The 23722-nt window shown below is 37.8% G+C and overlaps 1 protein-coding gene across 1 annotated transcript; it reads left to right on the top strand.

The window, feature by feature from the left end:
- Positions 1-85: 85 nt before the first annotated feature.
- Positions 86-22575, top strand: GRK7 (G protein-coupled receptor kinase 7). The gene is made up of 4 exons (XM_082319821.1): positions 86-2910; positions 3677-4114; positions 16987-17258; positions 21559-22575. The coding sequence occupies exons 1-4, from the start codon at positions 2308-2310 to the stop codon at positions 21899-21901; spliced, it is 1656 nt and encodes a 551-aa protein (XP_082175947.1). The 5' UTR covers positions 86-2307; the 3' UTR covers positions 21902-22575.
- The last annotated feature ends 1147 nt before the right edge of the window (positions 22576-23722 follow it).

Genomic DNA, 23722 nt, shown 5'->3' with positions numbered 1-23722 from the left:
TTGTTTTATGAGTAGGTAACACCAGCTTAAATAGCCATTTTCAACTAATAGATTAATGCTGAACTACTTTTCTCCACTGTTCAATAAATGCTGGGCAGATATGGATAATTCAGCACATCTAGCTAGAGTCTTCCCTCAAAAGTGACTGGAATAATGAATGTGTGTCTGATACGTATTGTTTCACTTCGCTTTTTATGAAGTTATGTTCTTTTAGAGAAACTTTATGTTCCATAGAAATCGGGAAAGATTCTAATTAACAGAGCAGAATGATTTTTGGAACCGTGAATGTGTCTTTCTTATGAAGAGACCGTAAACATTAGGTATTTTCTTGATTTGCTTAGACATGACTGTATCAATAGCTGGTGTAAGTTTGAGTTCACCCTTAGGTCCTCAGCTACCAGCCATTTGTACTGCTGCTGTTTGAGCTGTGGTGGCATTCTTGCTAAATGTAAAAAAGACCCTGCTGAATTTTAGGACCTGAAATTAAAGCTTTTATTACCTTCTTTCTTGCCTTTCTGCACGCAGGATATTACAGGAGTACGTTGCTGTGGCCACTGTTTTCAGGAAAGCCACCAGCAGAATTCCACGTTTCTTCTTTTGACTTTTTTCAGTTTTGCTTACTCTGCTGGCTGCGTTATTTAGCCCTTTATGTAACCTTTTCCTGTCCCATGCTTGCAGTCACCTGGCAGAATTAGCGACTGCTGTACAAGCAAGACTTTCAAATACTCTGCTTTAGAGTACAGTGCGTTCTCATGCGCACATAGCAGTTTGCAATGGATGGCCCTCTCGGTCCCAGCTAGAAAAACATTCATGCTTCTAATGTCATTTTGTAGAGTATAAGCATGAGTTGTATGTCAAATGGATTCAATGCAGACAGGATTAAGCATGTAAAAACAAAATACTGCGTAATAGTAGAGTAACAAAAAGCAGCCAAGAAGGGCTTAGCACTTACTGTAGGGGGTCTGAGAGGTGCCTGTTGTTACTCCTAATGTTTAGCACTTGTGATTCAGCTCTTCAGCTTGTTCTAAGAGTGAAAAAAGAGAAAAGGAAACTTGACCTTGACCTCAAGAGTGCAGCTTGACCCTATTGCTACTGGAAGAATCGTGGAACTGCTTTTCCTCTACCCATAATACTTTCCTTACATTTAAAGAAAGTTTTAGCAGCCGAATCACATGACCCCACAGCAGAAGGGGGCTTAGTCTAGTAAGTGCCACACATGATTTTTATTCTTTGGGGACAAAAATGGGGCACATGCTTCCTGGAAGGCGGCCAATGAGTGAAGTCAGGTGGAATTTGCCTTCACTTGATTATAATCAGCTTTGTCCCTTTGTTGATGCCACCTCAGCCATACACTGTTGCCACCTTCTCATCCTGCCACTTACTGTCATAAAGCTCAGCAGGGAAAATAAACTGACTCCACAATAACATATGGAAGCGTCTTGGCAAGATTTGGCTGGTCATTTGAAGTGTTCTTCCTTTTTCTGTGGGTAGGAGATGAAGTCAGAACTATATGTTGTTTCATATATAGGGATCATTATTTTTAGACCAGCAGCAGGTCTTACCCTCTGCATGTAATCCGCTCAGGCAGAGCCACATGAGGCATCAAGGTTTGCATAAACTGTGGAGCTCAGTCATTGATGTTGAGTATAACTTGAGTTTTGGAAGTGTGGATGCTCAAAACACTGAATTGTGTGATAATTTAAAGCTCAATGACTCATGTTCGACTATGTCAGCTTCTGTTTCAGGCAGATAAAAGCTTTTTATAAAACCAGATCCCAACTTACGTAATTCTTAGTACATCGGTGTTCTCTGTGTTGAGCAAGGGAGATATGAGGCTGTCCTGCTAACTGTGGCCAGAGTGCCACTGAGTTTGGAGTGTGCATGTATTGCAGATGGCAGTCTCTGCGTGTTCTCAGCAGCCAGGGACAGTGCCCGTAGAGGGAATCTTGGTCTGTTTAAAGGTTATCAGGGCCCATTCTGAAAAACACCACCTGAACTGCGTGCGTTTGGTGCTGCCAGTGAGGAGGTTTGCCTAGGATGTCATCCCTCAGCTATACATAGCAGACTCAAAGCTCCTTACAGAGAAACCTCTTACCAGTCACTTTCCACAAATGGTGCATATACCTAAAGGTACTTACTGAAAATCCTTGAGAGGTATTTAATGCAAAAGCAGTTAGTCTCTCTGGTGTTTTTCAGAACCCCCACACACTGCTAGCAGGGAGAAGTGCAGGGCAGCTACAGCACAGCACTTGGGCCAGTTACTCATTTTGTCTCAACCAGGCTCTGCCACCCCAAGAGCTTGCCAAGATGTGTGACATGGGGGGGCTTGACAACCTGATTGCCAACACAGCCTACCTGCAAGCAAGGAAGAGTGGAGATGGAGACACCAAGGAGATGCAAAAGAGGCGTAAGAGCCTCTCACTGCCCAGGATTGATCAATGCGCAGAGGTTAGGCAGTCTGTTGTTGCTGATTATGACAGCATCTGTGAGCAGCAGCCCATTGGCAAGAAATTCTTCAGGGACTTCTTAGAGACAGTGCCAGAATATTTGGTAGCTAGGGACTTCCTGGATGAGGTGTCAAGCTGGGAGCTGGCAGAGGACAATGTCAAGAGCAGCACCATGGAGAATATGATCACCAATTTTCTTAAGGCAGGCTCCAAAAACTATCTGGCTTTCATGAGCTCTGACTTGGCCAGCAAATGCCAGGCAGCTACTGCAAAAGAGTATGAGAATGTTGTGCAGCTGGCCATGGAGGAAACCAAACTCTTCCTTAAAGGCAAGCCCTTCCAGGACTTCCAGACCAGCCCCTTCTATGACAAATTCCTCCAATGGAAAGTTTTTGAGAAGCAGCCGGTGACTGAGAAATACTTCTATGAGTTCCGAGTGCTGGGCAAAGGTGGCTTCGGAGAGGTAAGAGCTGTACTTTTAAGGGTGTGGGTCATCCCCTTTCAAGACCAGCAGGTGGGTTTGCAACAAGGAACTTGGCAATGGATTAAGAAATTCTCTACGGTTTTACAAAACTTGCTCCTTCAGATTGTGCATTTCCCAGAAATTAGGCTGTGTTTTTTATCTATACTGTGATACAGGCTCCAGATGCCTGTTAGTGAAGAGGTACTCTAAAATTTTTATATTCTGTATCTATGCTAGTAAAAAAGCAGGCTTATTTATGAAAGCTTGCATGACTGTCCATATAGTTAATAGTCTGCTCCTTGGCACCGTTTTAGCCTGCGCTAGCTCACACACTCCCAGACAGTTCCTAGGTGTGGTTCAGGGAATAGCACAGATCACGATCTGTTCCCAAAACACAGCATGAATAAGGCTACCTGTTTTTGAGATGGAAGAGAGTTTAGCTATACAGATGCAAGCTGTATATGCCGCTTATTCTTATGGTCAGAGAATGGGTCCTTGTTCATTTTATTTGCTAATACATGTCTACTAATGGTGTCCTCAAGAACTTTGTATAAGGTCCACCATCTATTGGTCTGGGGCAGAACAGATTGTATGCTTGTTTTTTCCTTATTTTCTCTGCTAATATACTCTGCCACGGAAGTTAGCATCAGCAGCTACTAATAGGCATCTGTGATTCCCCAGTTCCTGCCTATTACTGCCCTTGATATTCCAGTCTGTGTGTGTAAAGTTCCTTCGTTGCTTTTCCTCATGCATCTTGCTTCTCTAGGTTTGTGCCATCCAGGTGAAAAATACTGGCAAGATGTATGCCTGCAAGAAACTGGATAAGAAAAGGTTGAAAAAGAAAGGTGGAGAGAAGATGGCACTACTGGAGAAAGAGATCCTGGAGAAGGTCAACAGCCCTTTCATAGTCACACTAGCTTATGCCTATGAGAGCAAAAGCCATCTGTGTCTTGTCATGAGCCTCATGAATGGAGGGGATCTGAAGTATCACATCTACAATGTGGGACAAAGGGGTTTGGAAATGAACAGGGTCATCTATTACTCAGCTCAGATCACCTGTGGGATTCTGCACCTCCATTCTATCAAGATTGTGTACAGGGACATGAAACCAGAAAATGTCCTCCTGGATGATAATGGTAATTGCAGACTGTCTGATCTTGGATTGGCAGTGCAAGTCAAAGAGGGAAAAAGCATCACTCAGAGGGTGAGTACAAATTCATTGAACATGGGCAGTGGGAAGGGAAGCTGTTCTATTTCTAATGCATTATGAGTCCGAGACTTAATTCCGCAGGATTTGTGCTTTGCTAAAGACCTTACGTGGTCATTTCATTCTAAGAGACAGGTGGTAAGAAGATTTGGTTAATTAACTCATTTGGACGCTATATGTAGTAAAATAATTTCTCTTACACAAAAACAGTAGAATCAACTCAACCTGTTGTTTCTCTTAAGATAAACTCTTGAACCAGTCATTTTGGAGAGGCTAAGACAGATGCCTTGTGCCTTGAACAGTAGTGCATAGTCAGGGATGTAACCAATTGTCTGTTTAATGAGCAACAGTCAAAGATACGACTCTCTCTGTTTTCAGTTTTTGCTCATAGAAGAATACAATTTCTTCCAGATTACTCTGAAGTGATGCTACTGATTGTATTGCAGGTGTTCATGGTGCTGCACAATAAACCATTGCTAACCTTCCTCCCTCCACAAATTAATTCCTGAAAAAGTTAGCAGACTTGATGACAGTTTGCAAATGTGCATGCCTGTGTGCATGTGTAGGAAGAAAGAGATGGATGATCAACTGGGTTTTGCTGTGTGAATTAGACTGTGCAGCACTTCAGCTGTGCCTATGGTCATCCCAAACTAACCCACGTTTGTGATAATGTCATGAGGTTTATACAAGAAAGATGTGTTTGTTACTATGAAAAAAGCACATTTCTCCCAAGGTGTCTGGAGCTTAAAGATGTATCTAATGAGTGAATGTGTCTGAAATAAGCTAAGGATATGAAGAAATGGCAGTAACATTATAAACTGGTCTAACTGCCTTATGTTAGATTCCCCAAGTCTTTCAAGTTACTCTGTAGAAATTCAGTAGAAGACAGAGGACCTGCTAGTAACCTTTTGCATCATGCTTGAAGTACACACGTCTTTTGACGTTGTTACTTAATACAGTAATTTGTAGTTTGAAGGATATATTTTTTCCTGGCAATTTAAAAAGTTTGTATTATGAGTGTTTTTAGTTCTCAGTGAAAGAAAATACGGAAACTGATATATTTTTAGATAGGAAATAATTTTAAAATGAGACTGCATTGTGTTTTAGATATGAAAATACAGTTTCTGTGAAAGCTAAAGCAGGTTTTTAAATAGAACAGAACTTATGTGAAATGGGAATGTTGTTTTGTTTGTGAAGATGGCATTTTGATCAGTGAACCCAAAGCTATAAACCTTGCTGTGCTTTGCAAGTTATAGATGCATGCAGTTATTATGATCAGAAAAGATCATTTTGTCCAAGGGCAGTTTTTTCCTGCTTGTAAGTATGTGGGGTTTGGCAGAAGAAAAAAAGACAAAATGAAAGACTGCATTTAGAAATGTCTAACCACTTCTGTTGGTATTAGGGTAGAATCTCAAAGCAGTAGTGGACAAGGCGGTTGTTCCTCCTCACTTTCTATGGTAGTCATCAGGTTATAATGATTTTTCTTCTGTTGTTCGCTGTTTTAGAAGCACTGTTATATGGGTGCTTTTATTAGAGCAAAACCGGCAATGAATAATATACTACAGGATTGTAGTGTGTTCTAAGGAATCTCTGTTAAAAGCAGGTTTATTCATACAGGAAATTGAAATAGGAGAAGAAAGAAGACGACTTTTTTTTTTTTCTGTATCATAGCTATGAGGGAGTTAAATGAATAATAATTGCCAGTATTATTTTGCATTTCTATAAACTAACCCTATTTGAGTCATTTGAAAGCTACTACTAAAAAACATTTATATAAGAGCTAGATATTGCTGTTATTTATAGTAGTGTCATACAGAGGAAGACCTAAAAACACCTTTACAAAATTTGTTGCATTAAGCTTCACCACGTACCCCTGTAATAAAATAAAAATGGTGCTGTTAAATTAATTTTTGTTTACTAGTCACACTTACATTGTGACTTAAAATTGGCAGAAAGTTTATGTCATAGCGTGCTTTTTGAGTATGACTAGCAAATTGTTATCACTTTAAAAAAATCTTGAGAGAAGATATTTGTCTAGGTTTGGGATTTTTTTTTTACCCCAAAAGATATATGGCTTCAAGACAGAATTATTAAATTAATCAGTTGCACCATTTTGTGAACATCATTTTATAAGGGCAATTTTATAAGCTAAAGCAGAAAATATATTCCTCCAGGCCAAATCTGTATTGTACTGTATATCTGAGTGAAGTGCCTAATATCATAAAGCTGTTTCTAGATTTTGGATGATGATCTGAACTGACAATTTAAGGCTTACAATTTTCAGTCACTAATTATAAGGACAATACTACTGATCTATAAAATAAAACCTTTTCATTTCAATTTATTTATCCATTTGCAAAGAAGCTTTCTGTTTTGATGGATATTGTAATACATTGAACTTCATTCATCTCTCCAGCAGTTCCGACTTCAAAGCCTTGTAACTCTCTTTTGTGACCTGGTTCTTCAATATCATACTTAAAATACTGTTCTATTGCACTATGAGAATAATGCCTAACTTTGCTTTAATCATATTCATAAGTCATTCTGCTGCCTGAAGGTAATTAACTAATATGCCTAGTACCAAATGAAAACATGGTTTAGCTGTCTCGTACAGTTAATGGTCATCTGTTAAGATACATTTTACTTAGCCAGTCTACACCCATTACAAAGAATTAAGATAGTTTATTTGTTAAATGTAAGGTAGAAATAATTTTTTAAATTGCATCTATCGTGGTCTTTCTACAAGGTGATATATTAAAAAAGTTGTATTTTTTCTTTTTTTTTCTGCTGTCTAATGAAAGCTTGTGAGCTTGAGTTGTTTGATCTTTCATTTTATTTCTTGTTTCTCATCTTAGAAATATCAGTAGCAGCAACTGTTGAATTCCTTTGTTTTGCTGAAGTACCGTTTCAGAGGAAAAAAAAAGTAATATGCTTTTCTGGGTTGTATTTTCACAGTTTACTCACACTGAACAGATTTCTACAATGCAGGCTACCCTTGTATTCAGTAAAGCTACTTTTATTATGAGATCATATTCATTCTGAGTATGGAGATCCTGTTTTAGTCTCGTACTCTTAAATGAAGAAGCAGAATGGCTCCTTTTTTAAAATAGAGCGCTTTCCTCCAAATTGTTTTCTGCAGGTGTGAACTAAATAGATGCTAAAGATAAAGTAAAATAATTAAAGATTTTTCAACAACTGTCTAAAAATCTCTCTCAGCGATTTAGGTTTTTCTTCCTGAGTGCTAATCTTTTCATGATCTCTCTAGTTCTTCAGGTGTTAAGTGTATCTTCCTTGTGAATAAGCAAAATAAAATAGAAAACTTGCCAAGTAAACAAATGTGGAGTAGACATCTGATCTTAGGCACCTGCTTAAAAATGTTTGTCTCCATGTGTTTGACTGTAGCTATGCTGGTATGAAAATGTCTCTTAATACATCGTAGACAGTGAAACAAAGCAGCAGTTTTCCGCCTTTTTTTTCTGTCTCTTTTTTTGCTATATATTATGAAGTAGAAACATCATTTGATGACCTTCATTGTTCCTTATACAGGGTTGAATAGTATATAATATATGGATTTATCTGTGTATTTATTTCATTAGAGTTTGCAAAAAATACAGTATTTCGATGCATTCTGAAAGTTTTGTACACCTCTCATGAGTGTACAAGCCATTAAAGATAAATCTGTTCCACTTTCAAAACATCAAAAAAATTCCTAGCCTCTCATGTATGAATAAATGCCCATCACCCATACATCAGCTGGAGGATTCATAAATCCCTTTTGTAAATCTTGTTAGGAGATTCTCTTTGTCTTATGCAATTGAAATAGGCAACAAGGAGAAACTGAGAGCCTGCAAAGATGGCTTTTGCATAGGCAATATACTCACTTGATTGATTCGGGAACTAGTTCTTTTTGCATATGACAGAAATGAGAAGCCTCCGTCCCAAGTTTCTCCACTTGAACAGTTTGACCTGGCATCCTTTTTCTTGATGTCTCTGCAGCTTTTTCTCACACAAGTCAAAATTCACTTATTGTATGCAAGTCAAATGCTCTTGCCCTTATCCGAAAGAGTAATACCACTTAATTTCCTGAGAATGGTTGTGAGAAATGTGAGCATGTTCTTCTGTCTAGTACCCTCATATCCTCCGCATATCGAAATACAGAGGATTTAATTCTGTTTTTCCAGAAGTCAGTGCGTATTTGCTGTTTATTTCGGGAAGAACTTTCTGCCCTTACTGGGTATGGATTTTGTGCAAAGCAACTGTTGCATGTAAATTATGAAGTACTTTTGTCCAGATACATGTGAGCCAGTGAGCTTAAATATTGACATAAAAACTATGAAAAATAAGACAAACATTTTTGTAGTATTTATAAAAGTGCATTCATATCTTCAGAGGTTTCAGGCTTCTTCACAGTTTTCCTGTGCTATGTTTTATATATTTGAAGGACATCATAATATTTTTATAGGAAAAACATGTTTTGGTTAAAATCTTACTCAAAATGTCCCTTTGCCCTCCTGTATGTTTGTTTATTATAAGATTCTATTTCTTAGGAAAACAGAAGGAAATCTATTTAGATGTTCCTGAAACTTGCAGTTTAATTTCAAGGCAGTTGAGAAGCAGGAGGAGGGTTTAGACTTGTGAAATAAAAAATAACTCAGCAAGCTATTCTACAGTTGACCTTTGGTCATTATGACATGGCATTCTTATTGGATAAGATTCTGTAAAAATTTATTCTTCCTTTGCACTTTGAAAAATGACAGCCGTTCATTTGCGCAGGATTAGAGTGACTTGCTGCTATTTTACAGTTTCAAAACCACCATTCTGCTTATGCATTTTTAAGTAAGACATAAAATTTATTATGTTATACTGGCAGAACTTTGTTCTTAAAAATTTTGATCATCACAGTTGTTATGAAGTGCGTCATCATAACAGATATTTCAGATTTTTTTAATCTCTGAAACATATACTTTACAGAACACAACCTTATCTGCTACAAATGCCATGATCATGAGAGTGAAGGGAGCAAAAATGATTTTGTGGGATCATTCTGCCTCCTGCAGTTTTGGAGATGGCAGAAAGCATACTGTAGTCATGTAAAATTTTGAGAATGCAATGTGTCCCCTGGAATGCTTTTCCTACACAGGGTGTGCCACCCATGAGACACATTCTTCTGTCTGGGAAAAGACATTGGAGCCCTTTAAGCCATAGCATCAGGTCTCTTTGCATGACTTTTAACCTTGTTCTTCATTCAGTTTAATCTGACAGTTAATAAATGCTATCGCATGTTCTATAAAAAAGAAAGAGATAAGATTCCTTTTCAAGTTCCTAGAGCTGGTAGAAAGCTTAATTAAGCTCTTTGAACATGAAAAACGCTATGTAAGTGCTAAATGCTACTGTTCAGTCCCTTTGTCTCTTGAGGCTCATTATTTATTATAAAAAATAATATATATTCTAGAATGATCTCTTTGGTAAATTATCTAGTGGGCCGCTTGTTGGTTCAACATTGTCAAAGATGTTTTTATTTTATTGGGTAAGAAATGCAACATTTGACTGACAACATAATTCTTTGAACTGTTGATTTGACAGCTTTGACCAGAAGCAGTATTGTAGGAACTGTAAGCTACGGGATGGTGAGGAATGTAGTACTTCTGTTCTTACTGGACCGCATGTAACATTCCACTTACTGTGATGAGTAGTTTCAGTTAACAAATGTATAATGACTTTTTTATGAAGACAGAATAAAATCCTGAAATTGCAGACACAAGCAAGTGAAAACTGTGGGCTTGGTTTTGCTCATTGTTCAAGTTGACAATCCTCTAGTGAAAGGTAGCAGGTTCAAAATACGTGGAGGTGGTTCTTAACACAATGTGTAGTTAAGCTGCAGGACTCTTGCAAAAGATCTTTCAGGGTCTAAGAATTTATCTAGGTTCAGGGGGAGAGTGGACACTTGATGGAAGACAACATTTCTGTCTCTGGAAGCCCTTGAACTGCAAACAGTTGGAGTCTAGGAAAGTTCTAGAGAAGTATCAATGTACACACCAGGTTCTTATAGTCTTCCCGATGCATCCATTTTTTGGCCAATTCACAGACAGTAAACTGGCTGCGTGGGCCTTTGGTCTGATGCAGCTAGTACCCATCTTCCTGGATTTACATGTAAAAGAATTGTACCTCCAACATTAGTCGTAATCCTGAAAGATAAGGTGGATGAAATCCCATGTATTTCAGTGACAGACAGTAACCATCCAGGCGTCATTGTCCTTCGGGCTGCTTAACCTACAGGGGCTGTACCTGCATCAGAGGGCCAGTACCCTTCTCAGGGCACCTTGCAGTCCTGTTCCCTTAGTCACGCTGGCACTGAACACAGAATTTCTCTTTGATGTCCCCTTTTTGAGAAAGCCAGCTACGCGTCGTGCTATGATACTGTATTTGCATTCATTATGAAGAGCTTCATGAAATATATACAGAGCTAAGTAGATGGAGAATTTTCTGCCTTATTAATATTGTTTATGGAATATTCCATGGTCATTAAATAATAAAACCATAAACACCTCTGAATAAAGTATTATTATTCCCACATTATAGATGGGAAATGGTCAGGAGGAGAAATTTAAAGGGAAATTAAAGGGAAAAACGTTACAGGAAGACTAGAGAACCCTGATAATTCTTGAATTCTAATTGTGTGGTTATGAGTCTGTACCAAGTGTTCTGTTTGTCCTATGTGGTCCATCCCTATAATGTCTGCTTCACTGTCTGTGAATGCATATTTCTTCTGATGACCCTTCACCAAGGTGGGGATGTTAGCAGATTCTATTTCCAGTAGGGATCTGAGGCAAAGACAGTGATTTATGCGTTATCGCACAGGAAGAAAGCAGGGAAGTGCTCTAGAGTCCAACGTTAAAATCGGTGCCCAGTTACTGGACTGTCCTTCCTCAAGCTGTTTATCCCTTTGATTTTCATATAGCGGGAATCTAAACTGAAAAACATGCTGTGACTGTGTCTATTTCTCTTTCATTTGTGCAGCTTCCTCGATTTCAATGACTACTGAAGTCCAAGCTTAAAAGAGTAAAAACTGATGGTGGATTTTTTTACTACTCCAGTTAGTGACTTTGAACCCAGAGGCAATTTTGTTTCCTTTTTTTCTAATACAGCAGAAATTTGTTTTGTCCCTTTTGTGCCTTTATCTGTGTGGGGTTTTTTTTAAGGCAGACAGCTTTCCCTCTTAAAATTATGTCCTAGTGTGAAAACGAAAAAACCCTTTGGTCTTGAATTTTGTGTAAGCACGTGGGTTTCAGTAGCTCCTATGCAGTCTTTCTCATTATCTTTTCCTGGTACTCTGAACAGTTCCCCTGTGTTCTTCTGAATCAGTATCCCATCAATTTATGGTGGGCCATCCCATCATAAGGTCCTTCCTTTTGCGAAGCATGAACAATATGCCAAAATCTTTGTTCTTTGAGACTTTTCGAGGGTGCCTTTTGTCCTAATTAGATTTGATTTTATCTTCTTTTGAAAGATAGTTGCCTATTCATTTGATCAACTGGCTTCTTGTTACTGTATGAACATGTGGTGAGAAAGTGTGGAGGAACTGCAATTCTGTGTGACTCATTTAAATTACGCTCCATTCCTCCTCACAGTGGCTCTTGGGAGAAAAATGAAGATTGCAAAGTGAGTGACAGAGGCAGATCAGTTCTTCTCTACATCTAGGGCCTATTAGCTCGTGTGCAGAGAAGTGTTCTCTGTGGTCTGTTCCCGCATTCCTGCAGGGTCTGCTAAGGCCACTGCTGAAGGAGTGGAGGAACAGCTGGACGAGAGAACAAAGCAGGCAGTGGCACCCCTTGGAGGAAGGAAGGACCGAGCCCCAGGAAACAGCTGATAGAGCTAAACTCAGCTTGTTTTTTCTCCTCTGTTCAACAGTTCTTGTGCCATGGCAAACAAAAGATAGACATTCTGATTTGCTTTACTGTTTGGTTTGTTATATCAATTGAGTTTGTTTTGCAGAGATCTGTGGGAAAAGGTAGAGAGATCTAAATCCCATTTCTCCTCATTGCCTGTTTCTGTGCTGATGAAAGCTCCAGAGAGTTCTGTTTCGTTCTCCCCTGCATCTGCTAGAAGCTGGGATAATGGTGGTGTTCAAGGGACTTTCCCTTCTCGGGACAGCAATCTGAGTAGGATGTATGAGCGTACTTACGCTGTGGGCCTCATTCTGCTCAGAGTTGTGGTGTGCCAAGTACTCATTGGCTGTGCTGGGAACCGAGTGCACTTAGGGCTTCTCAGGATTGCATCTTGTATTATTAAAAGATTATAATTATGTGACCTTTGAAAAATTTATGCAGGATCACATTTCACAAAAGAAACATTTGTATACTTTCAGATGAGTCATTTCTACTATGCCCTGTCAAACCACACTCAGAGCAACAACTCCACTTAACAGAACTTCTTCACTAATGTATCCAAGGACAACATTTGGTCATTACATTTTAGAAGATTATTGAAAAATTGTGTTTTGGGTTGTTCCCAAGATAGACAAATAAAGGGAGAAGTAGATCTATTAACCCTTTTCAAAAGCAAGACAATTAAAATTTAATTGACTGAAATTTAATGACTATTTTTATATTTCAAACAGCATATGCAAATAAATAAATCATCACAAAAGACAGTATTAGATGGAGAGCAAGCAAAAAACAGCTAGTGTTGCACTGACTACACTTCAAAATGTTGTGTGCCTCTGCAACGGCATGTGATTTCTGACGTCTCTAAAAAAGTTGGGATAATATAGCATTCTTTGGCTCCTTTGTGACTTTTTTTTTTTATTGTGTCTTGTTAGATGCTTCCAGGTCAGTGAAGGGGTAATTCCATGTGTTTATGTGTCTCTGTAAGATCACTTGAGCAGTCAACACATATGTTCAAATGGTTTCTGGTCTTATCAGGAATCCTACAGGAAAGAAGAAAATAATGTGCTTGGTCTTAGTCTCAGTCAAAACCCAGTGCACGTCCTAGTAGTGTAGAGTTGACAACAAACGACTTCAGCTTTCTGAGTGTGGTTTTTTATTTTACCTGTTTCCATTAAAAGAGTGAAATTTATCCGTGTAAAATAAGATCTAGTAAGAAAATGTGTTTTTCAGTTAATGCACAACCACTGAATTTACTTATAAATTGTATTGAGTGAAAACAACTACAAAATCATACAAACCTAATGATCTTCTGTGTGATAGACATACCAGTAACCCATACTTAGAGGTATCCATTCTGGGGCACGGTCAGATAATTCTAACTGAATTAAACGTTCAATGCCAGCCCATGGAAAATAGACCCCTTCTCAAAAATAATGAATTTATCTTTTTTGTGATATCTTTTAATTCCTTTGCTTTCTGTCCTTTTTTTTTTTTTCCTTTTTACATTCAAGTATAATTTACATATTTATTTACTCTTTGGCCTGTTGAGAGTAACTTAACTCATTATTCTGATTCACTTTGGCTTTGGGAATCAGTGGGTACACTTTCCACCTAATACACTATTTTTTTGCTGCTCAAATCCCACTACTGCTAGTGAGAGTTGTACAGTTTAAAAACTCCCTTCACTAAGCTTCTGTTTTACCTGCTTAAATAAACCTTTCCTGAGTCATTGAGGCTGCCTTTCATGTTGCCACAGGATCTCTTTTCCTTGAAAGATGATCTGATTTTTGACATCTTGTTCTCCATAATGATTAGTGCAGGGATGTTAGGTTTTAGCGTCTCTCTAATGCTATCTACTCCCCAAAGATAGAATTAAATCTTCATTTAAAAGATACTTGTTCTTCCAGTTCCAGGGGTTGAATAATTGCTTTTTTTGTGTTCCCTAATAGAGCAAATGCTTATGGCTTTATCATCTTTCTTCCCAAATGATTTTGCCAAAGCTCCACATATGTAGAAATAGGTGAAAAAGCCTAAAATTTAAGCTTTTTTCTTCCTTTCTTCAAATTCCTGTTTTGGTAAAGATTGCAGAGATTTATGTATTTCTTTCCCCCTGCTTGTTTATGTGTTTCTTCCCCCTTTAACGTCACCGCTGACTACTTGTGAAATGTGTTTGTTTCTGCGATAAAATGGTAATGTTTAAGTGGGTTTTGAGTCTCGGGGATTATGAGGTCAGGTTTAGGTTCCTGCTTCTCAGCCTGTTCCTTCATTATGAATCGTAGGAAGGCTTCAGGATTGGGAGAGATTTGTTTTAAGATTAGGTTCAAGTTTTGATTAAATTTCACGAGAAAAACAGCTCTCATAAAATTCTGAATTTGAATGGTTTGATATATTAGAGAAACAATATATTTTTCTAGACTTCTCTCAGATTGATCTGGATCAGCTCAATAACAGCTCAAAAGATTTCAGTGCTACTAATTTAGAATTTTGAAGTTTAATTCTTGTTCACAGTAACCCCATCCACAGTCTTTCACTTCAGTCTGAAGTTGGTCCATCTCGATTTTCTATTAAATTGTAGTCATGCAGTCTTTTTGGTCTGCAGTGTTATGGTCTTGCTTCCTCTCTTCTTGAGAAACATCCGTACCATGTCAGAGCACGGTGTTCTTCTGTATAGCGTGACTTACTGAAGGTTACGTGGAAAATGCACATGGAAGAGACTGAAGTTACTTGGCAACTATTTCTTTTGAAAAAACAACTATGGAAGAAAGAATACAACTGGAAGGAAAGAGAGGCAGTCTGAAAGGAGCTGCCTTGAGGCACGTTCATGATGGCAGAATTCTGACTTTGCCATGTCAGATTTATCCAGTTCCCATATGATGATGCTAAGTTGCAGCAAAGTAATGTCTTATCAGAAAGACCATACTGTGCTGTCAGGGTACATTTTGATGATTATAGACTCATCAGTTCTTCAAGGCATTAGCTCTGTGTGCATCATTTTGTACCAAACTTTCTCTACTGCTTTCAACCCCTCGTCTCCCTTCCAGGTTTCATGATCTTCTGAGGCCAGATGGATCTGGGTTCCGTGGTCTGTATTTGAGCACTTATCCCCCTTTTTGAATGGAGCAGTAATCATACATAAAAATGTAATACTGTCAGGGTATCTCTCAATATTAACTTTTACTGAGAGAAATTCAGTGCAAACAGTACAAATTACCTGTGGAGTGATGTCAGCTGTGCAGTGCCCAGATGGCTCCTCTGTACTTTTGTGGGTTTAGTGAGGGAGGCAACAGTTCGCTTTTAACCTTTTCTTTTGCTTTCAACCCAGCTGATATTTTTGTTCTTCTCGTCTCATTTCTGTTTTTCAACCAAATGGAGAATTTTGCTCTGTATCCCTAAAAGTAAAAAAAATACAAAGAGGGAAAACAAACTGGATTTAATTTTCTGTCCATTAGGCTTATGTTGTAATTGATGCCAAGATGTCCCCTCTTGCACACATTATTTACAGTAGACTATATGCCGTAATACGTAGTGGCATAAGCTGAAGCTTATAGGGAGACCTGACTCAGAAATACTGTGCCTAAAGTTGCAAAAATTCGAGGAGTTACCCAGACCCCATAAAATAGAATTCATCTATTAAGCTGTGCTTTTTGCAGATATAATTTGTCCATATGAGCTCTAGTTTTAGTTACCTTTTTCTAACTGTTTTGCTTTGGACTGAATCTCTGTCGCTACTTGTGTTCTGGTAGCAGTAATGATAACCATCTTGAATAACCTTTAGTGGGATTTTACACAAACATAATTTTTCATTTTAAATGGTAATACTACTAATTCATCAGTCCTAGTATTTCAGAAAGATATAAAAGAGGTTCAAACAACTCCTGACGTAGTTATCACTGTTAGCTGAACCTGGTAAATATATAAAAAAATATATAGCATCAGATGCAGCAGGAAATGTTGGGTCAGCTGAGGGAATGCTGTTTCAATTGAAATCTCCCATCCTCCGTCGTGTAACAGTGCAGCAGAAAGCATACAGAGAGGCTGACCTCCTCTCTTCCCTCCCAGGTGAATCAGCTCCCGAGAGAGAGAGGCAGCAGGAGCTATTTTGAACACCGTGCAGTCTCTCCCGCGGGGGGAACCTGCCAGGCCTGCTCTGGGAAGGAAGCCGGCAGATTCCCCTCCAAAGAGCAGTCACTTCTCTTGGAGAAGGGTCCGTTAGTGCTGTATATAGTAGTTGTCTTTATTCAGAGAGCTTTTTTCAGTTAGGAAATATGAACTCGTTCTTTCACCTGAATGCATGTAACTTACTAATTATAATTTTCATAGGTTTACTTTCTTAGAATGGTTTTAAGAGTTTTTCTTGGCCCTTGGTGGTAGTACTTCCTTCCAGAAACCAACAGGGAGCGTGGGTGAGAACTTCCTCATGCAGCTCAGCTACCGGCTTGATGGGAATGTTCTCATTGGCAGCAGACCCCTGTATTGGACCAGTTATAACCACTGAACGGGGAGGGAATTGGTGATTGTTTGTCTGATTTTTGTCTTTTTTTAATCTTTTCAAACTGATCGCTAGTTGTGTTTATGGGACAAAGCTAACAACACTATCTTCAACAGGAAAAAAATTAATATGAAAGCAAGCTAAACATTAATTTAAAAAGAAACCACTTTTAGGTAGAAATTGCACAGACATTTCACCTTTGAAGAGCATATTTAAGACAGTTTTCCCCTATGCTAAGATGTCTAAAGACCGAAATAGTTCATGTGCTAGAACAGAGTTATACCTCAGAGTTTCTAGATAAAAAAAAATATCAATTATACAGATTGAGTTTCTAGAGTTTCTAGGTATTAACTCTAGGTAAACCTAGAGTTTCTAGGTACAAAATATATCAATTGTATTACTAATATTTTGGAAGAATTATAGACTAATCTGTTTAATTGTATGCATTTCATTACTGACATTGCATAGTAAATCTGTCTGTATGTTTGCAATAGGCTGGGACAAATGGCTATATGGCTCCGGAAATCCTGAAGGAAGAAGATTACAGCTATCCTGTGGACTGGTTTGCTATGGGGTGTAGTATTTATGAGATGGTTGCTGGGCGAACACCATTCAAGGATTTCAAAGAAAAGGTTGGTAAGGATGAGGTTAAAAGAAGAACTCTGGAAGATGAGGTGAAATTTGAACATGCCAACTTTACAGAGGAAGTGAAAGATATTTGCCGACTGTTTTTGGCTAAGAAAACAGAGAATCGTTTAGGAAGCAGGTATGCCTTACTTCTCAAACTTGGTAAAAGCCAGATTAAAGCTGCAAACAATATTATTATTTTACGTATTACACAAAACGGGGTTAGATCTTGACTTTCTACAGAGTACTGAATTTTCCCTTTCACTTCTGGGAAGAGAGGTGGGAAGTTTTGAAGATAATATGGAAATAAGGAATTTTGTTGCAACAGTGTGATTGTCCATCCTCACCCCAGACTACTCATAGGTGTTCCCTTCCTTGTATTTTGTGGGGTTAGACTCTATATAGTTTTGGGAGAAGGGAGCAGCCTATTTCTCTTGTGTTTTCTTTCCTAAAGATAAAGGATATTCAAGTAGGTACCTGCATCTATGTTAATGCAGACTCAATGCAGAATCTTAGGCTGTATCACTTACTGGAATGATGTGGGCAAAAATCCAAATCTGCAATGTGGATCTTCTCCCTGCAGATATCTAACTTGCAAGGCTGCATCATTGGCTTCTTACTGAAGATACCTTAACCCCTCTGCTTTACTCAAATGCTTTTAAAAAAAAAAATCTTGTAGAGGTTCTGGTCTTCCTGACTCCACGCAGGAGAAAAGGGAGGAAAAGAATATTGGGCACAAATTCTTATAAAGCAAAACATTTTTGGGGACTTCAGAGGTGGCTTTGGGTTGATGAAGACTGATGGACTTAGCAATTTCAAGTAACTGTTCAATAAGAAGAAAATTGGAAAGCTAAGCATTGTAAGAATTAACTTGTAATATCCTCGGGGGGGGGGGGTGGTGTACATATATATATTAAAAAAAATCATTTAGTGCATTTCTAATGAGACAGGTTGGAGATCTACATTTGCAATCTAGACAAAATAAAAGAAACATAATAAAAATGTAAAAAACATAGGAAACTGATAGTACCTGTCTTTAGAATACACCATGATTTGAATCACCTGTGAATACAAATATATTCATCAAGTCCTTTTCCAATCTAAAGGTGGAACAGACACAGGGACTTAATGAAAATGCACAGATAGTCTTCTAAATTTATATTTCATAACAATGTGGAACAGTTCTGCGAAATGTTAGTCACACATTTGCCTGAAAGAATTAACTTTAATGAAAGGTAATATATCATTAATATACATATTCTTATTATTCCAGTGCTAAATGAAGACAACTACTCTTTGTGCCTGATGAGTTTTCCCAACAATACTGCACGGCTGCAGAAAAAAAAATACTATCAACAGCACATAGAGTATGTTTAATACAAAATCTGTATTATTTTTAATATGTTTAAAAAGCTTATTTTAAAAATAAATTTAATGTAAGGTAGAATGCTCTAAATGTTTTTATAAGTCAGCATGCTTTGTAGACATTTAGTCTTATAGCATTTTGTGAAGTAAACAAATTTCAGAGTAGGGGAAAATGAAATTTAGAGATTCTGAGTGATTTGGTCAAGTTCATTCAGCAAGTCTGAAGCAAAACCAGCAATAGACTATTCACTTACTGTAATCACATTCCCTTTGCCAAGGGAATCATTTAAAATCATTCTATCTGCTTACTGTTACATTATTTCTCAGCAATGGGAGAAATGTACACAGAAAGGTAATTGCACAGATTTCTTTTTTTAATTTTCTACTGTTTAAGATATTCTTACTCTTATGTGCCATACTTAGAGAAGGAAAATGATAGGATGTATACCATGCCTGGGCATGATACAGAATAAAAGCCTGCATGTACGTCTTAAACAGGGCAATACTATTCAGGACAGCTCATCCTTATGTAAAGATTAGCACTGTAATTCTACTAAGGACAGCAAGACCTTGGGTTATCTACATAAGTGCCTGTTGCATAAGTTAAAGCTGCTCAAGGACAGCTTTACTTTGTACACCTGACCTTTTAAAATACTTCACTCTTTTATTGAAGACTCAATACACTGGCTAACTCAGGAAAGATGTAACCCTTTTTCTCCACTCAAGCTTTTTGGTATTGACATCTCAAATCCCAAATCTGTAAAGTGACTTTTTTTTTTGTTTTTTTAAATGGAGGAATACAAAATTGATAGAGTTTCATGAGTTCATTTGCTCTTTGTATTTAAGTTATGTAAACGTGCAATTCACACAGGAAGAGCTCAATTTCATCTCCAGCTAGTTGGAAGATGCCTCAGTTGGTTCCAGTAGATGGCGTTCCTGTAGCTTTATGTTTTTAAACTTTGTATGGTTTTGGTGGTGTCAGAAAATACATCTGGAGGAGAAACACTCTACCAATCCATTCTGAAGCCTTCACCAGCTTCTAGTGCTTTTTGGTTTATGTTACAGAAAGAAAAAGCAAAATAAAGTGAAATTTTTGTGAGTGCATCTGCCCAGTAGGATTGTCAGCACTACTAGCCCACTGGTGTCCCAGGACACCAGGTAATTTGAACAGCAACTCTAATGCACTTCAAGCTAACAGTGAATGTAAATAAATCACGTCAGGCTCGAGGGCTGCTCAAGTACTTGGTTATCACTAGCTAGTTAAGTTAGGAGATGATTTTGCAAGACTATGTATATGCAGAGGTCATAATCCCTGTTGGCTTAATCTATACATTTGTAATTGTGTTTATATGGCTCTTTTGGGTTGAAAACGTCATTTTTTTCATTGCCCAGAGTGCCCAGATGGCAGCATCTATCGTTCTTCAGGCTGTGATTTAGCATCCTGGTCGTGGCGCTGTACAGTGGTTAGTGGCTGGTGGTGACCTGCTTGGAGTAACCAGGCAGTAGAGGCACAAAATGACAACTTTCTAACAAGGGAGCTGAAAAGGGCAGCTGGTAGTTTGAGCTCAGCTGTGCCTGGATAGCATGAAGGCAGGCTAGAAGAATGCCAGGACAGCATATGAGGAACTGGCAGTAGTGGCAAGCTGGAGGAGCTGTTCTGTATACATGGTATAAGGTCTTCAAAAAAAAAAAAAAAAAAAAAAAAGGAAGATTTTGTATAGTCACCTAAATCTACTACTTCTATATGGTGCTTCTACACATTTGCAAAGATAACGAGACTTGCCAAAGTTTTGCATTACAGTTTGTTCATAGAACATCGTCTAGAAATACATGAGTGCTTACACTTTGCTAAGTAATGATTTTGTAAGGAAGTGGGAAAAGAAAATAGCAACATGTTAGCAACTGCCATTTTCTGAGGCCAAAAACCAAAGTTGTTTTTCTTAGGTTACCATTTTCAAGACCGGTACACCCATAAATACATTAAAAAAAAAAGAAGGCATAGGTGTAAAAAAATACAGTGGTCCTCCCTGCTCCTCCTTTCACTAGAATTCAAAACTCAAACTTTGCATGCCTTGACACTAGAGGCACAGTTCAAAAGCTGTGGTCCTTGGTCATGCTTTAACGAGCACACATTTGAGGCTCATTATTCTTACCATCAGAATATCCTACAAGTCTCTCCGTGGGTCTACAATGAAACAATTCACTGTTTCTTTTACAGCAAAAGTTCTCCCTGAGGTCTGCAGTTGTTTTTCTTAAGATGTGTTTAAAATATGTATTTACAATGATTTTAGTCATTTCTGGATTTTTATTTTTGGGTTTTAACAACGTTAATAAAGATTGTGTTTGTGACAGTGGCACACATACTTCTGCTAATGTCATAATTTGAATCTCTTGCTTTAAACCTTTGTTCATTTATAAGAGTAGTTCACTTGAATGAACAGACTCACTAAAACTGGGCATGTATTAGAGCAACATAACTGAGTTTTATCGCGTAAATGCATAGCTGCTTTGAATTAAGATAAAACCAGAAATGTCATTTGTCACCAGTTTCCTATTCAGACTGTTGTTCCTCAGAGTCACCCCCTAGATGCATTAATCCAATGTACCCCAGTCTAGAGTTGAATAGGTATTCTTATCCTAGGTAACATAGAGCCAACCATTGGACTGCTATTGTTGGACAGTAAATCCAATACTCCCCCGCCCCATCCTGCTATATCTTCAGTTCTGGTTAAAGTGTGTCTTTGGATATGGGTATCTCAGTGCACTGCCAGGAGCAGCTCTGCAACTCTTGCATGGCGCCTTGCCCAGACTAATTTACCCTGAGAGGCAGAGTAATGAATAATGGGATCAGGATGTTTTCTGCTTCTCAGCTTTGCTTATATTGTGCAATGCAGCGTTCTTTGGTTATGAAAAAAGGAATGGTTTTGAAAAAAGGAATTGCATTGCATTGTGCATGTGTCTCTCTCCCTCTCTCTTCCCCCCCCCCCCCACTTTAAAATACTCTCATGTGTACAACACAGGCACACCTGAGAGCAAAACATCATACTGATTAACGAACTTTTGCTTTATTGCAGAAATCAAGATGATGACCCAAGAAAACATAGTTTCTTCAAAACAATAAATTTCCACAGGCTAGAGGCAAACCTTATTGACCCTCCGTTTGTGCCAGATCCATCAGTTGTCTATGCCAAAGATGTTGCAGACATTGCTGACTTCTCTGAAATACGAGGAATTGAGTTTGATGACAAAGATAAGAAGTTCTTCAAAAAGTTTGCAACAGGTGCTGTCCCTATAGCCTGGCAGGAAGAAATTATTGAAACGGGACTGTTTGAAGAACTGAATGATCCTAACAGAGTAGATTCTGGGGGATACGCAAATGGAGGTGAAGCTAAGTCAGGAGTTTGTTTGTTATTGTAAATATCACATCAGTAACAAGAGTAGAAACCACCTCAGAACTTTCCATATTCTGACACTGTCTCAGAAATTCAGTGCATCTGTTTCAGAAGAACCTGTCAGTGTAATATGACATTGACAGGCTATGTAGGACCACCAGCTGTGTAGACAATGTTATTTTCCTTTGCTTCAGCAAAGGAGATAATATTTTTGTTTTATTGGAGATTTATCAAGATGAAGAACCATATTTTGCTAAGAAGCTTAAAATGATAGAAATTCTGAAATACAAAAAGCAATAATAGAGTGAAGAGGCAACACCTTTTGAAAATGACTGACTATCATTTTGAATGCCATGATTTGTTGGTTTTCTTTCTACTTTCTTGTTATTTCTACTAACATTTCCTCTTTGTTCTACAGTTTTCAGGAAAGATTTTTTAATTTTCAAGTAATATTCTCAGTTAGACAATGGAGCTCATATACCACGTCAAACTTAGAATCTTATTGGTTAGGCAGTCTGTCTGTTGTTTTCTTAATTTCTGTTAATTTTTGAATGGTTTGATTGTAATATGTTCAAATTGTCATAAAATGTAAAAGAAGGCTCTACATATCACTAGGAAATAGGACCAACAGGATCAAACTCTTTTCAACAGAGTGAAGACAAGATTGCACCAAATTAATTGAATAAAGCATTTATTTATTATTGTTATTAAGTGTTTTCTTTTAAGTGATAATACCATATATAAAGAAAATTTTTAAGTTCTTTTTGACAATCAGTTTTAAACTTCTGTCAGGTTTCCTGATCATTTTTCTGTATTTTGGTGATAAATTAAGCTACAAATAGACCAAAGCAATTTGTAACTGGCTTTTTAGAAGACGTATTTCAGTGCAATATACATTTTAATTCAGTAGTTGCAAAATACATTATACTATTAAGTGCTGTGATCCTGGAAAGATTATGGGTGCAAGTTGACACCATCTTCAAATGTTCATTGATTCTCATGCAAATTTTAATGTGTTTTATCTTTCAATTTTATGACAACCTAAACTGAATTAATTGGAAACATTTCTGCGAATGCTTGCTACTGCTGAAGTGCATTACTCGTGAGATGCATCCTACTGTTTTTCTCTGGTAAGAAAATAGGTGGTAGTTGTTTGCAACAACTTTTAAAACTGATTCTGCATGCTGTTTACTGTCATCTATCTAGCCATAATTTCCATTGACTGAAGTGGAAGTTGAAACTGCTCCATTCCTTGGAGTCCTGGAGGCTGCTAATACCCCGTTTCCTATTTTTCATAGAGGAAACCTTCTTTTATATAGACACTGGGATTGAACTCGCACATCTGTTTTAAAAGAGGAAAACCAATAGATATGATGTCTTCTATAGCCGGGTCTATCGTGTGCAACACATAGTAGCTTCAGTGTTTATTTATAATCTAATAGCTTATCTCAAACATTGCAGTAATCAAAAACTCTTTAGTTTTAAATACTTTAAGTGTTTTAGTCACAGCTACGTAATACATTGGTGGTACATTGTGTTGTTCTAAGTAGAAAAAGAATTGTTCCTTTTTTTCCTTTTAAATTTGCTTTTCCAGTGCTTTATATACTTAATTTTCAAGTGAAAATCATGAAGAACAGTGTTACTTAGGATTAGTGGATAATTGTGTTCATGAATTATGAGCATATAATTGTCTGCCTTTTGAGGAGAGACTTTCTGTCAAATAGTTTAAAACAATATAAGCTGAATTCTGACTTGGGCTTTTAATTGAGAAGAATGATCCTGAAAGATTGTGAAAAGCAGAAGAGGTCAAGAGGAAAGAGAGTAATGTGGTTCTGTCACAGATTTG

The sequence above is a fragment of the Platalea leucorodia genome (genome assembly GCF_965183815.1).
Source record: "Platalea leucorodia genome assembly, chromosome: 8".
NCBI lineage: Eukaryota > Metazoa > Chordata > Aves > Pelecaniformes > Threskiornithidae > Platalea > Platalea leucorodia.
The sequence above is the reverse complement of the archived record's forward strand: the minus strand, read 5'-3'. Positions and strand labels throughout refer to the sequence as shown.